Source organism: Archocentrus centrarchus, chromosome 12 (genome assembly GCF_007364275.1).
Source record: "Archocentrus centrarchus isolate MPI-CPG fArcCen1 chromosome 12, fArcCen1, whole genome shotgun sequence".
NCBI classification, from domain to species: Eukaryota; Metazoa; Chordata; class Actinopteri; order Cichliformes; family Cichlidae; genus Archocentrus; species Archocentrus centrarchus.
In genome coordinates, this window is record NC_044357.1 from 14,989,968 (window position 1) to 15,006,297 (window position 16,330).

The window sequence follows — 16,330 nt, forward strand, 5'->3', positions numbered from 1 at the left end:
GCTGCATAACTTTGCCACTTTTATAAAGAAATACAAGGTCTCCTGCTTCTTTCTGCTTCTTCTACCATTCTCCTCCATTGACCAAAAATACCATCCCATTTTCTCAGCATGCCTTTGTAGTGCATTCATTTAGTTCATCATCTTCACATCTGTCTAGTGAAGCCTGCAGTGTCAAATAAATCAAAACCATGCTTTGGTCTTGGCCTAAATCCCGAATCAAGTTTCAGTCCAATAATTAATGCCATCAGCTTTAGAGCTTAACGGTCAGCAGATTGAATTGTTTTAACTTTAAATCTGACCTTGCTGTCCTGCAATATACCACCAGACACAACTTTGAAGTGAAGCCGACCCCTATCATGCGTGTAACCTTTTCATGGGCCATTCAGTCTGCCTTCATTCTTATGTCCTTCTGTTTTTGAGAGCTAAATTATGTTAAGTCACACTTATAAACATTTTATAAATAAGTCAACTCATACCACTACAAATCTGTATTATATTAGCATTGATATAAAATACCACAAAGAGCTAAATGTATTTTTTTTTATTAAAGCTATCAATCTCACTGGTGTTTAAAGCTATGCACAGATATGCCTTTTGATCAAGACCTTGGTCTATATAATATATTAAAAACTGACATTAACACACAGTCTTCAGTCATTCTCCTCAGAGGAAGAATTTTCCTGCTATTGGTAATTTTTACACACAGATGATCTCATAAAGTTGTTTCAAGGTTCTCGATAAAGTGCTGAGTGTGTTCGTACTTGCATATGTATCATCTATAGATCTGTGGTACCATATGTTCTATTTTCTGAGCATGTCATGTCTTTCAGTTGTCATAATTGGACTTTTTTTTTTTTTTTACCTATTGATCTCAAATTATGCTCTGAATAGAGGATAAGAGCTGTACGAGGAGCACCCTGCTAAACTTGTTTCCATCTGCCACATTCATTTCCTGTGGTGTACCAAACTATATATGTTATCAGTTTATCTTCTATGATACACTCGCAGTTTTATAGTTTGTTTGCCCCCACCCCCCCAATGGTATCCAGTTATCTTCAAGTCCTGATGAAGTCTGTCATGTAAGAATTCTGGAAGTCTGCTTTGAGATGTCTCAAACCCTTATTCATCTGTTTATTTCATTTCTTTAATCGAACAAAGCTGTGATAGTGACGCTTGATTTGTGGACTGTAGACAGCTTTAGATTTTTCTGCTCTCAGGGCATCCAGAGGAGGATATTGGTAACAGATCACACAGAGGACACATCCAAACTTCAGGAAGAGTTAATGAGCAGGAATATGGCTTCTCTGTGTTTGGTGCAGCTGTGTTCTGTGTTTTTTACAGGCTTAGCATGGAATATGACATGTGCTGGAGTACAGTATATTGCTGGACGAGAGCTGCAAAATGCTTTTTTGCTGGAAAATGGTTGATGAGCAGGAAAATACCTCCTGTCTCTGTGGTTTGTTATTTGCAGACTTTTGAAGCCAAATCAGTAATGTCTCCTGCAGCTGTGTGTGTTTAAAGGTGTAGATGCAGGAAGTCAAGCTGAGCTGAACAGACTGAAACAGATTTCAGTGGCAACATGTAAATGGAATATAAAATACAGCATTTTCCCATACTATTATTAGTTAGTAGTATTTTCGTGCATTATTTCATTCTCATTGCCTTGGCTTATTTTAGCAACATGACATAAACAACATAACTAATGACCTTAATTTAGCCTCTGCAGCTTAATAGAAGGTAGCTTTCATAAATGCTGTTAATGCTTTGAAGTCAGTCTTTGGCAAATGAGTTGCAATTAGCAATGCAAAGAGTCTACTGTAGGTTACTTAGAAACTCCCATCATATTGTTGCGATGATTCTACAACTTAAGAAAATGGAGGACAAGTTTGAGTTCAGCAGCATGTCCTTGCAATGTGGGTGTATTTTTAGGCCTTTGTAAAAGATAAACCCATAAATTAATGGCATGCTCTGACTTTAATAGGGTTACATAAAGACATTGGCTCTTTTAATAAGGTTAAGTAATGGCCCTGACAGACAACATGCACTGTGGAGGAAAACATTTGTTATGGTGTTGTTTAACGCTGGAGCAATTCATCGAGAAACTGGAATAATTTGATTTATATTAAAAAAAAAAAATTCTCAGTGCACATTTTATGCTTTGATGTTTTGTTTATACCCTGTAGCGCTCAGGTGTCACCATGTAAGAGCAAGTGTTTCACCCACATTTGAAACTAAAAATAGACCTGCATTAGAAATGTATCTATATATTGGAGTGATACTTGCCGCAAGCAGGGGTGAATCTAAAGTAAGGCATGAGATGTACTACACCATATTTCAGTGCTATAGTAGCATTATTTTGCAGATTTTGGAATAATATAAATGTAAGTGTAAATAAATAATTATATTAATTAAATTGTATTAATATTTTAAAACATAAAAATAAAAGCTTTTTTTTTTTTTGGCTCACAGGCAAGTAAAAATATACATAGGCCAGTAAATCTCTGAGCCACTGATATGTTGGGTTGGCAATACTCTAGAAAAGAACACATCTTCCCTGCCACCATGGAAAAATCCAGAAGAAAATACAGGCCTCTTACCTGCCTCCCTAGCCAAAACAGGAGAAAAGCTACTAAAAGAAAATGGCCTCCCACCGATACAGCTACCAGGTGAGATATGTTAGAAAAAAGGGTATTTACAATATCTAGAATCTTGAAATCTTGTAGCAACAATGACCAGTGCAAAAGACGCTGATTTTTGTTGCAAGTCTTACAGGGCCAAAAGTAACGCTAAAGTTTCTTTCTCGATTATGCTGTAATTCATTCTGTTGATCAGCACCCCTGTCATCTTGCTGTCAGCACCTGGCCCATGAGCACTGGCGTCAATCTCTACTTTGAAAAAGCGAGCAAAATCAGGAGCAGCTAACACTGGGGGACTGCACAAAAGATCCTTGGCTGAATCAAATGAGACCTGACAGTCCGAGGACCACACGAAAGGGTTGGCAGGACTCGTCAAATCAGTTAGAGGAGCAACTACACTCGGAAAGTTCCTGCAGAACCCACGGTAATAGCCACACATGCCCAGAAACCTTTATACTATTTTACTGTAGTTGATGTGGCACTGCATTTTTTTTTTTTGTAAGTACACCAGTAAAATATAACTTACTTTATACTTTTCAGTCTTTGCTTGTTACCTGGAAGTGATGATAATGTGCTTTGTAATTACTGATAGCTTTTCCTAAAAGTACTATTGCTTTAGGCAGAAGATACTGTACTGTGTATAACTCTGAATATGTATTTTAAGCTCTCTGGATAGAGATAAAAGGTATTTGCATCAGGCAGCAACAACAACAGTGACAGGTATTCTTAAATTAAAGTGACAGGACATTGTAAAGGCTTTTGTAGGAGTTAATTCTTAAGGATGTGAAGGGTTTCAAGGGCCTTAATTCACCGTGTGTGGTAAAGAGACATGTCCGTATTCACCGCCCCTAGCTCTGTTCCATACTTTATTAAAACTTGACTCTGCAATATGATTTCTGAATTCCAGTAAAAAACCACATTTGCTAAGAATTGTTGTCAGACCATTTTCATGCCATGCCACTGTTTTAATCAGGCAGCTAACACAGTCTGTTAAATGATCTCACCTTTCCATCGTAATTCAACAATTTAGTTTTCCTGTGGGCAATTTCTGTCATTTATCCTGTCTAATTTCTCACATTATTCACCCACAGTTAATTTGACAAGTAAATAAAACTTAATGAAGTCACTCACCATTTCCCTGTAGTTAACTGGAATATTAATATTTATGAAGGTTATGCAGTCACAGCTGTGGATTAGTATTTTTTTTTTTAATACTTGCTTTTGAACATGGCACAGTGCAAGAATGGCCTGTTTTAACTGTGGAATAATGGCATTTATTGGATTAGTGAACTCAGCAGCAGGAAAAACATTAATAACTCTTTGCCACTTGAAATCCAAGTCTTAGCGCTGACAAAGGCAAAAAATAGACCCATATAGAGTGAAGAATAAACACATAAGGCAAAATGCACTGATATACACGATAGTCCAGAAAGCCAGACAACTTGTAGGTCTCCAGCTAAGCTCCAACTGAGTTTGAGTTGCTGTAAAAGGTCAACCAGGCTGGAGAACAGTAATTACTGTCTAAAAATGCAGCTGAACAAATGAACTGGTTCTTATATAGTGCTTTTCTACTCTACTTGAGCACTCAAAGTGCTTTATGCAACACATCTTCATTCACCCATTCACACACATGCATTCATACAAGCACTTTTTTCTACATCTAAGTGCTTTCTAATATTCACACTCCAATGAACACATTGGGAGCATCTCGGGATTCTGTATCTTGCCCAAGGATACTTTGGCATGCAGACTGAAACAGCCCTATAGACAAAGTGGTGATCTACTGGGGTTTTCCTGCACACCTATCTTTAGGGTTTACAAAGGATGGTCTGAGAAAATATTTACTGAGCAGCAGTTCTCAGAATTGCCAGACTGCTGAAGAGGTATACAGAACACACTGAACCTTGAAGCAGATGAGCTACAGCAGCAGAAGACCACACTGGCGTCCACTCCTCTTAGCCAAGAACAGGAAACTGAGGCTACAGTTCATACCTGCTCATCAAATTAGGAAAATGGAAATGATGAGTGTCGATTTCTGCTGCAACGCTCAGATGGTAGAGTCAGAATTTAATTGACACCAATATTGCTTCTTCCTTTCATTTTACTGAGAGAGCTTCCAGAATCCCAGAGGTAATTAATGAGATATGCGACGGTAAAGGGCACAGTGAAGACCTTCACCCTTATAACATCAATAAAAACAAATGTGGCACATCAACAGAAATAAGCTGTTGGGTTTATGACCAAAAAACAGTGTCACATGTAGAATCAATTTCTGCAGTGTTTGCAGGCTGGTCTGACCAGCAGGACCAACTGAAATTTCTCTATTCTCGTCCATTAAATGGAAAAAAGCCACAGTCAGTCTTCCTGTATCTGCTTGCAGTCTCAGAAAACACATGAAATTTGATTTCAGTTGGAGGACACTGTTGGATGCAGCCTCAGAAAAAGCCTCCTGGAGGCTGGGCTGCTGCTTACAAGCCTGAGCCTCCTGCTGTCGCTTTTCTCGTACAGATTTCTCTGAGCCGCTTTTGTCCCATATGTGTGCGCGTAGCTTTTTTGTTTGAGAATAAAACATAATTGGTTTTGTGTCATTGCACCGATTCCAAAAGTGACCTCACTCTGCTTAACGACAATGTAAAAACGCAGAAAATAGGTTGGGTTTTGTGTCCCATTGGGTTGGGCCAGGCTAACGTGCTCTTTGCTGGGTAAATATTACTCTGCCTGCGGTTGGATTTGTCTGCAGCAAACAACAGGCCACCAGGGAGGATGCATGGAAAGTGTGGCTGTGGCTTAAAATGGAGGAAAGGAGTATCTGTGGTCCTTTTGGTTTTATGTTGTATAAAGGCTTAGCAGGCCCCTTTTTTTTTCTGGGTTTTTGTTTGTTTGTTTTTAAATGACACTTTTTTTTTTAAAGCTGTCTCTGCATATAGTTTATTTAAATCATCTCTCATTTCTTTGGAACTAAAACGGTGTTTATGAAAAGGACATCTGAAAAAGGTGCTTTTAATCCTGTGATATTGAAGCTATCCATATTGTTTTACTGACAGCCACATCATTTGAGTCTTTCCCTTCTCTTTTGAACATGTCTGTCCCATCTTTATAGCCCCCTTCAAAGCATTTCATCTGGGGCCTCAGGTAGGGTTTCGACTTCCTGATTGTCACAGTTATGGCTCATTAAAGAGTCCCTTTTTCTCTCTCTGAGCAGGAAGGAAGCGGACTGACTCTCTGATCCTGTTAATGTGCATAAGTCCTGAGTACTAGCGTTGTCACTTCTGCACATCTTGTCTGCATTAGCATTAACCCAGATAGAGGTCACTTTAATTACTGTCAGATGTGGCTCTGTGGCGTTGAGGTCCAACCTGTTAATGAACACGAAAAGTCAGGCTGTTGTAAGTCAAGTCTGTTAAGGTAAGGGCAAGGTTATCTGGGAAGAATATTCAACTACATAATCATTTCTGATCACATTTAATGGCACTAGTTTGTCATTCTTTTAGAAATAACCTATGCAAGTACTTGGCTATTACTTGGTAAGTTTACTAAATTGCACAGATTTATAGTTCATTATATTTTTCACTAGAAGTCAGTGTCACAGTCCAGGGTCTTGCATACAGGGTTTTAACTTTTTGAATTTCTTTTTATATTTAGGGGTTCTGTTGGTTTTTATTGTTTTTACAGTTTGATTTCCTGGTTGAATTTTTTTTTTGCCTTGTTTTGTATAAAAAAAATGTATAGTTTGACAGGCATGAAAAAGCATTTTTGCACCAGCAAGGTGATTCTTTTAGCCAAACACTTGGCATATCTCAGTATGGTGTGGAGATTTCAGGAAACTGAATAAGTGGAGGACAAAAGCAGAGGTGACGGGCCTAAAAAAAAAAACTACCTACAGCAGATCAACAATAATAAAGATAATTTCCTTCAGAAATGGGAACAAAATCCAGGACAGATCTAATGCAGGACCTGAGAGATGCATCTGACTCTTCAGCTGATCTTTCTAATGTTTTTCACATATTCACATTTAGTAAGAATATTATTATACTAAACATGTTAAATATTTTCATTAACTACTGTAGCTCAGTATTTAGTTGTGCTTTGCTACATCTGTTGTATTTTGTTATCAAAGTTTGTCTCCTGCATCCTGCATTTGGGCCCTCTCACAACACACCCTGTGATGGTCAAAGGCAGAAGAAATTACATTTTTGATTGTTTGGTATATAAAAATATTAGAATATAGTTTAAAAAATGGTAAAAGTGCTACAGTCTAATAACCAAAGGTCTTTATAGTTTGCACTTGAATTCCATTTTTGCTGGTACATTTGAGCAATAAATGTATTATTAGTTATTTCTGCCAGTTTGACTTTTTTAGTGCCTGACAAGCAGCGATGTCCTAAGTGAAATATCTAGTGTGATGTCCTGCTGCCTTGGAGGCAGATTGAGTCTACACTGGAAAACAACTGGCTGAGATGTTGGGGTCATTAGTTACCACAGCTCTCACTGGCATTCAAACTATTAAAGCTGGCACAGAGGGGAGTGTACTAGAAGCGAGACTGATGGGTTAGCAAGCTATGTTGAGCTTAAAGTCAGTTTTATGTGTCTCATTTTTACTTGGTTAAATCACTGTGGTAACTTATGCTGAACACACATGTTCAGAGTTTTGATTTAAATTTGGCTGGGAGCGCCACATTTTCACCGATTTATTTTATTTAAAGCATGTTTTAAGTGCAGTGTAGATTCCTTGCTGGGGTAGTACTGTTAACGTGTTCAAATGGCACGTGAAACACCCCTTTTTATGTGCGTGTGCACCCTGAAGCTGAAAGCCCAGCTTAGCAGAAAAAGTGGATAACCACCATTGTGACACCCATTATCTCTCACTGGGGTTTTAAGGTTTGTCAAGCCAGCTAAGGCAGAGGAAGCCTGGCGGTGTTGAACTTCTTTCATAGTATACTCCCTCAGGTGTTGTCTGTCTCTTCCATCCACATCATCTCAACCTTCCTTGGTGTTTTTGGTCATCATTCTATTGTGTTTTAAATAAATCTCTCATGTGGACTCCTTCCTTATCACTTATCTTGAGCCAGGTAATTACACTGTGTTTTTAGCTGCAAGTACCTAATGCTCTACTCTGTTCATCAGCTAGTAGCTTACTGATGTGTATGTAGAGCAGGGTAGGGAAGGAAGGCTTTTGGAACAGCACATTGAGAGAAGTGAAAGTGAGACTGACAAACATGACGTAAAAGGGGAAAAAAGTTAAGAAGCCCTTAAAACCCAGCAGAGCTGAATGGAACATTAAGACCACTTTAACGTATTGAACCTAAAACTGTAATTATTGAATTGCAATTGTACTGAAAATGTGCTGTAGACATGAATTTTAATACTGTCAGATCATTTACACTGTAGTTGCCATTAAATTGTTATGTTAATCTCCAATCTTAAAACTATGACTCTACAAAAATCTTCTATAAAGGTGCAAAATCTCTCTTTCTGCATTAGTGAATGGAAGAGTTGAAGTACTACACAAGTACTCAAGTAATTTAACTTGTACACTTACATCACTGCTAACTTTTACTACTACCCAAAATACGCATAAATTAGATAAATACACACATAATGAAATAAAAATCATGCCTACCATGGTATTCAAAACAGAAAACCTCAAGTATTCGGTGTCACACATGTGATGGATGCAGCCAAAGCAGAGAGATGGTGATGTACTGTAATGCTCTGTTTGGCACATGCACAGTATAATAGCTGTATAAAGGTCCATCATTCAGGCACATCCCTGGTGATATAAAAAAAGAACTGAAAGCTGCTGAGTTCAAAAAGTGTGAACCTCCAGGCCCAAAAAAAGAAACAAACATGGCCCCCTGATGTGTCATAGTGACTATATCCATCCTTTATATACAGTCTGTGACTAGAACAGCTGAATAATTTCTGTAGTCTGAATGAACTGATCTCACCATTAATCACTAACACTAATGTTCAACAGATGTCACTTTGTGAGCATTCAGCCGGTCTGTGTCAAACATATTTCCTTCTAACAAACAACATTTATAAACCAAAAGACAATAAATGTTCTTTTGTGGGGCCTAAATATTGTTTCTGTTCTTTATTCTCCACAGGGAGCCATTTTTTTACGTGGAAACAAAGTTACCGAGCATCCAACCAGCGGCGATGAAGGGGGAAAATTTCTTTTCGAGGTCATTCCAGGTAGGATGAGATTACGGCAATTTAATCACTTGAGTCTTTACTGAGGACAGAATGGTGAAAGCACACTTGACTTGGCAGCAGAAGGAACAAAAACATGAGGTTAACTGTTTGCGTGCCTCCTGTTGGGGATTTGTTGAGGGCTCACAGTGAGGTCTATAGCTCTTCTGTTTTTACATAACATTATGGGTTATACTTGATAAAGTAATTTTTACAATTAACAACTAATTATACAAATGTATAGATATAGATATAAATACAGATTTGTATGTCAGTGTTATTTTGACTGTTTTTTGTTTATATGGCAATCAATTACACGTCTTTATTATTTCTGTAACGTGACTCAAAGGCTAATTCAGACACATCCTCCCACATCTAAAGTATAAAGAAAGAATGTGTGGAAACGGGGCAGCACAGGGGAAAATGCGGGATATTTTCCCAGGCAGAGTAATGCTGAGAATGTGAGTGTATGGAATAGATATTTTAAATGCACGTTCACAGTGGGGAGAATCAGACACAGCTGTTAAAAGATACAGTAGCAGAGTGCATCAGCAGCCCCAGTTGATCTTAAAACCCTGTAGAAAACACCGGATGTGTGCTACAACCACTTGTGCTTTATTTGTGTTAGTCTTTTCCCTGGTGTGTATCCAGTTGAGTGTCGCTCAGAGAAAACCAAAGTATAATTATCAAGACTTTTTCTCACTGAACACACACATACAGCTTGCCAAGCAGATAGTGATACAAGTTCTAGCATTTTTTCAGTAGAATAAGTAAACTACTTGGGAGGGGGGTGGGGTGGGTTGGTCAGGTGGGTCTCAGGTTTGTTTTAAAGAGTCTTGATAGTGTTTTTGTCTTTGGCATTGCTGGCTGTCTAACAGTTTCATCATCAGATGAGGATTAATGGTTCCCTCCACAGTTCATTTCAGCTGCTTCTCTTTCACTCAGTGTTCACATTTAAATTGGAAAGGTGAATTATACTCCTCAAGGCTGTCTGTGATCGTTTTGCAACCATACAATAGTTTCATTTCATTTCATTTGCTTTTCACTGAGTAGTATGATGCAACAGCAGTGAAGTGAAAATAACAGGTTTTCTCGGCATAAAGCCACAGTGAGCATCCCCTAGGCCACCACCTGGCCTAGGTGGCCTAGGGGAGAAGAAGAGGGTTCATCACTGAGAGGACCCTGGTTCAAATCCTCGGGCTGGCATCACTGTGGGTCCCTGAGCAAGCCCACCCCCCCAGGTTGCTCCCCGGGATGCCCTTTGCCTGCCCCCTGCTCCATGCTGTGCTGTGTGTACTACATACTCCATGTGTGTGATGGGTTAAATGCAGAGAATGAATTTCACCGCATGTATATGTATGTGACAAATAAAGCTCTTTCTTCTTCTTCTTCATCTGAAAGTTTGGGCATTATGTAATTGGATGCCATTTGCACTCAGATGTAAGCTGGGATTCTTGTTGAGACACACACTGACAGGGTATTTACTTGGTAATTCACTCACCAGCTAGTGTGAGACATTTCAAACTTCTGCAAAAGGCAGACTGAAACCGGGAATGGAAGAGGGCACAGTGACTCAGTGAGCCATGTAAGGGAAGTTTTACATTTGCACTTTTACATTTGTGCCAAGCTAAAGTCATGTCAGCACAAATTTCCTTTCTGATCATCAGGTACAGATGAGGAGTTTACAGTTCTTTTTGTGTAAGAAGGGTTTTGGATGTGGAAGCCAGGCGAGAGGCAGCCAGTCAGAGGGAAGTGGCCTTAGTGTGGGTGACTTCCAGAGACAAGAGCATGGTGTAAGAGAGATGAAGAATTGAAAGCGTGCTTAATGCAAAGACTCAGTAGAATCCCAGAATAAAAATGTGAAGTTGAAAATGTGTATAATAGATCCTCTTTAATTTTTATTAGTTGTTCTTTTTTTTATTATGTGACATGGAAGTTCATTTCCCTGAAAACCAGCCTCAGCTCAGTTCCTTCAGCGGTCCAGTAAACAACATAAACATGTCATTCTAAAACCGGGGCACTTTTCAGCTGTGACAAAAATTTTAAAAGAGAAGTGAAATCATTAAGTTTTGTTTATCAAATTTCACTTTTCACGTAGTGACATCTGGCCGAGAGTTGTTAAAATTCGGAAACCAATTTGACTACTTGAACAACTTTTCAATGCACATGGGCCAAAGCTGCCGTATTGTATTTGTGTTAGATATTGTTAAGAAGAGGAATGTGAACAGAAATTGGTTGTTTGTTTAAAGATTATAGAAAATGTGTGGTGTATTGATAGATTTTCAGTTTATTTTGACTGGAAGTGCGTTCAAGTCTTTACTGCTACAAACAGTTCATTGTTCCAGTGAGAGTACACCTTATTACATTCTTTAAAACTTCTGGAAGAACGGAGAGGAAGTTTTAATTCCAATGTGTATCTTCCCTACCTGTAAGCTGCATATTCCAGGTGCCACATGTAACACTAATTCATCATAAGCTGCATTATCGCTAACCTCTTTTGGAAAGTGAGATTTTTATGAAGCCGTTTGTTTCGTTTGGGATCCTAAGTGATGTGAAATGTATTCCGATATCTTTCAGTGCTCACGAGTTTCAGTCTTGATATGCTGTTCATTGTTTCAGTACTGCTGTAAGTACTTAAAAGCTGCAGGGAAAAGGTTCTAGTGTTTACAGTACGCATTAAAGGTTTTACAGCCAACTATATCAGCGAAATGATAGCAGCTAGCTCCTTCAGTGTATTTTTGTAATGTGGCAGTGATTGTACAGCACTGTACAAAAGATAGCTGTGATAGATTAGAGTATGAGTAGCAAGATAAACTATTAAATGAACTAGGATATTTTTCAGGATGTATTTGAGTTCAAATTCAGGGGTTGTTAATGTAAGTACTTCATTCACACCATTCATTATTTGTCTTTCTCCAGTTAGCTTGTTCTGTGGTATCTTTTTCAATAAATATCCTGTAGGCCTACATATAAAAGAGGTAGAAGTATAAAACAGAGATTCTTTTACATTATGCTGTATGTGTAAAGTGTGTTGTACTCTGCAGCACGATGCTGCCAGCACAAATACAAAAGTGGGAAGTGAGTTGACTCAGTAATGTCACCCATACAGCAGCATCTACTGTAGCTAATGTTTGCCTCAGTGGCTAACAAAGTTTTATGAGATTAAATGTTTTAAATTTAGATATTTATAGAATTGTATGTGTGAATTTGACCTTTCATTTGCACAACAAGATTTTATGTTTCCTCTAAAAAGATATTAACAATTTTAGAGGTACTGTTTGGGGGGATATGACAATATAGAAAACAATTTGGGAGCTTACTCTGTCCAAAGATGACAAAGTTCACCTTCCAGCACCTTTAAGTCTTTATAGTTAACCCCTTGTGCCTTGGTTTGCCCTCACTCCAAACCCTGTTTCCAGGCTAAGCTAGGTTAGCAATAGAAATAGCATAAATCTTTTCAGCAACAAATAAGCATATTTCTCAATGGCAGACTATTCCTTTAAATGGCATTCTTAATATATCTACACATCTGGGCCTGAATTATGCTTCTGTGTCAGTTCTTTTCCTACATATGTAACCAGAAACCCCTCTGAACCCACTCTGTAATCACAATCCTTGCGGGCTGCGTCGACCCGACGTGTAGTTACATTTCTTGAGAGGTACACACCAGGTTACATTGTAGGTTGCCACGTAGGGTTCAGAGGGGACTTCCAGTTACGTGCGTAGGTCCCGCAGAAACGTAATTCAGGCCTTAGGGTTAAGCCTCAGTTACACAGGTCTAGAGACCAGCTTGAGCCTGGTTCAGCACCGTATACCTCTTTGTGACTGATTTCACCTGGCAACAGCCAGGAACCTCCTGCAACCATTTGCCAACCAGTTGGGGAGCACACATTTTCCCCCAGCGACTGACAGACCTCCATGACTGGGGCTTTACAATTGTACTGTGACTGCCAGCAACGTCCAGTTGGGGAATACTAATAATTCCCTTGCAACCAGTGGTTGCCAGGCAGTTGCCAACTAGTCTCTTGACCTGTGTGGGATGGGAATTCTGATTTATACCTACAGTAGGCCCTTACTTCACTCCTGTACCCTCAGTGTCCCTTGTAAGCTTTAATCTTTGAACTGTAAAGGCAGAGCTTGCTGCAGCAGTGTCTGAGATGTTGTAAAATTACTTACACAGACTGCAGCATGTGGATTAAAATGTGGCCTTGCATGTTCACAATAAGGGTCTTTCAATTAGGATGCAGCCGGCTGGCAGAGTGTTTCTACTATGAAACTGTTTTTCCCATTCGGCATCATCCACTACAGCTTTGTACGGATGGAAAACAAGAACATGGCTTGTTATGAGGCAATAAAAGGAGTCTCAGAGAAGCAGAAAGAGCAAATGAAAGGAAAAACAACACATTTATTCCACTGGTCCTAAATGCAGCTCTGCAGTTTGAACACAACATACAGACAGTATTTGGCAGGCAGACAGGAAGTGATGAGGGGGGTATATGGGAAATGGGGTGAAAGTCATAGCTGTACAGAGATGCTTGTTGTCTGTAGGGGTGGTGACGAGGTTTAAATTTGAGCAGTGTGACTACGAGGGGCTTGAATAGAAGCATCGAGACATCAACACAGGGAGGGAGTCTTCCTGTATTTTTAGCTTTTCTGGAAAGTTTTACTTAGTTACTCTGTGTCTTAGAGGAACTGAAAAAGTTGCAAAACAATTCAGAAAATATCTCTGTAGTTTTTATTCACCTGTGCTGAGTACTGTCTGGTGCCTTTTTTTCCCCCCATGTTCTTCCATCTTGTTCTCAGCTCTCTTGTCTTTTTCTCTCCACATCTGGCTGATGTGTTAAACTTGAGGAGGTGAGAAAGAAAGGGTGGGGGGGGGGGGGGGGGGGGCTTATGAGGCGAGTGCACCACAGTGAAAACAATATTTAGACTGTCTTCATTTTCAGCTGCTTGACAGAAAAACACAGGTACCGACACAGTGGAGCTTTTGTTTTCAAAACTTTCAACACCAGCCACATTATCTTCCATTGCACTGACACGTTACAACATGTGCAAGCTCTCGTGGGCCTGAGCTAAAGAGAAAAAGAATAACAACAAAATGAATGTGTTGGACACTTTTAAACTATTTGAATCGTATTATGACAGATGTCTGTGGAGCCTCCTACAAACTGGGGGATCTTGGATGTGCTGTATCTCGCATAGAAAGCACTGTCTAGATATTTAGACAAACTACATATTTCTGAGTCTTTATACCAGAAACCCATATCAGAACATCCCAGTGACAAAGATCTCTGTGCAGCTTTATGTCCGCAATGCTGTTAAATCCTCTGAAGAATGTCGGATATCATCAAAATATTTCTGCATGGCATGACAGAACTCAGAACAATGACGTGGGTACCAAAACCTAATGATGACTATCTAGACAAAATGGCATACACTGTGCATTCATTCTACCTGTCTAAGCTGCTGCTAAATGTCACTTCCCCGTCACCCAACTGTGATTAATTATCTGAACAGGAAAGTCTCCCCACTGTGTTTTTGATGACCAAAGTGCATGCACGTCTTTTTCTAAGCTTCCCAAAAGCATAAGGCTTTGGCTCCAGCAAGAGTGCAGTGTGTCACTTTCTCTATGTTTGCCCCAGGCTCAGTCTTTGGCTCTGTCACCGAGCAAACCGCTGCTTTTTAATTAAGGGAATAGTGCCCTGCTCATTTACAGACATCACCACCCCTTCATTCATGAGAACCTTGGTCATGTTGCTATGGACAGCCTCAAGCTCAAATACTATTCACTGGATCCAAAGAGCATGAAATCTATTGTATAAAGTGAAAAAGCGAGAGAAATACTGCATAAAATCAATTAATGTCTCAGCATTTTCTCATAATAAGTGTGTTTTGACATTGCTCTGGGTTTGAATAAAGCAAAGTCTTGGAGCCCATTTCTACAGAAAGGGCATAGTGCCCTCATGTGGTTTTCTTGATCATTACAGTGCCAGTTAATGTGTCAAATGAAACCTAAAAACAAGAACTATAGATATAGATTCACATTTTTTAAATCTATTAAGATACGTTTCATGTAAAACTAGAAAAAAATTTATTCATCATTAATTCATATGTTATTGCAAAAAAGAAATTGTGCAAATATTTTATCATCTTTGTCTTAGTTTTTATTTATTGTTTTTTTTTTTAGTAAGAAAATGTTTTAACACACAGTTTTATCATACAATATTTGTAAAGACTCAGCAATTAAAAGTAAGTAACTTGGTAGAGAAGAGCTCCTGAAAAACTTAAGGGGAGTTTAAGTGGAATAAACTTAAGTGGAGTTCGAGCAAGGCCTTATCATCCAATATCAGTGTCTGACCACACAAATGCACACTCCTAAACCTTGCAGAAAGCCTTCCCAGAATAATTGAAGCTGTTATAGCTGCAAAGGGTGGGCCGACATCATATTAAACCCTATGGATTAAGAATGGGGTGTGACTCGAGTTCATATGGGTGTGAAAGCAGACAATCAAATACTTTTGGCAATAGTGTATTTGCTCTATTACAGTCCTTCAGTGTAAAGATATTTTCATCAATAGTTATTTAATATATTTCATATGTGCTGGTGGGAATAATGATTAAATCCTTCTCCTGGGATTTATGTCTGCATAGCCTCAGGCAGGCACCTTGAAGACCCATGGGTATCATCTGTCACAAAGGTGCATGCTTGCTCAGATAATCATGCTTGTGTGATTGCACTTGCATGAGTTGGGCAGGCAAGATGTGTTTGAAACTTGAAACTCAGAGCATTCATATCATTTTGGTTTGAGTAAAAGACACGCTAACTGTACGTGTCTTCAGTCTGAAACATGCTGTATCACAGTACAGTAATCCCCAAAACTTTACATCAGTCTTATTATTAAATAACATGAAATAGTAATGACTGAATGTTGGGCTAATAGCACAGAAAGGTATTGGAGTCTGAAGACAGACATGGAATCTGTGGACTGTGGACCACTGTGCTGTTTTTTTGTTTTTTTTTTTTGTTTTTTTTATGAGGAAGCCTGGACTAATTTATAAGCACTGAAAGTTGATGAGTGAATGATAGATGGAAGGTTTCAAATAAAAAGTGTGGGTAAGAAATATGACAGACTGACAATCTAAGCCTACAGGGAACAGTGTTTAAGGTTAAAGAAGCCCCAGTAGAGTCATTAAGAAAGCATATGAATCTGCTGTGCTGACATTTAAGTGTCAGGATACACGGAGGTGGTTTTCAAAAGGCTTCCATGTCACATTAGTCATAGATAGCTTCTTCTTTTGGCACTGACGGTGTTAAAAACATGCAAGTCCCCTGATGGCAGCTGGTACAGATTTAAACTGTAAGCTATTGTTTTCTTTTATTCTAATCATGATTATTTCATGGTGCTGACAGGCCTAATCAGTTTTTTGTATTTTTTTTTATTTTTTTAATATGCATCCATCTGTTGTGCTACTGTGGCCTTGTGTTTATGAAGTCTCTG

At 38.9% G+C, this 16,330-nt stretch overlaps 1 protein-coding gene across 1 annotated transcript in view; it reads left to right on the plus strand.

Moving 5' to 3' along the window:
* Nucleotides 1–16,330, plus strand: part of arhgap24 (Rho GTPase activating protein 24) — a 75,289-nt gene that overhangs the window by 18,989 nt on the left and 39,970 nt on the right. The window contains exon 3 of the mRNA XM_030742475.1: nt 8,747–8,834. Coding sequence (XP_030598335.1) covers nt 8,747–8,834 — 88 coding nt within the window. The remainder of the gene's footprint in view (nt 1–8,746; nt 8,835–16,330) is intronic.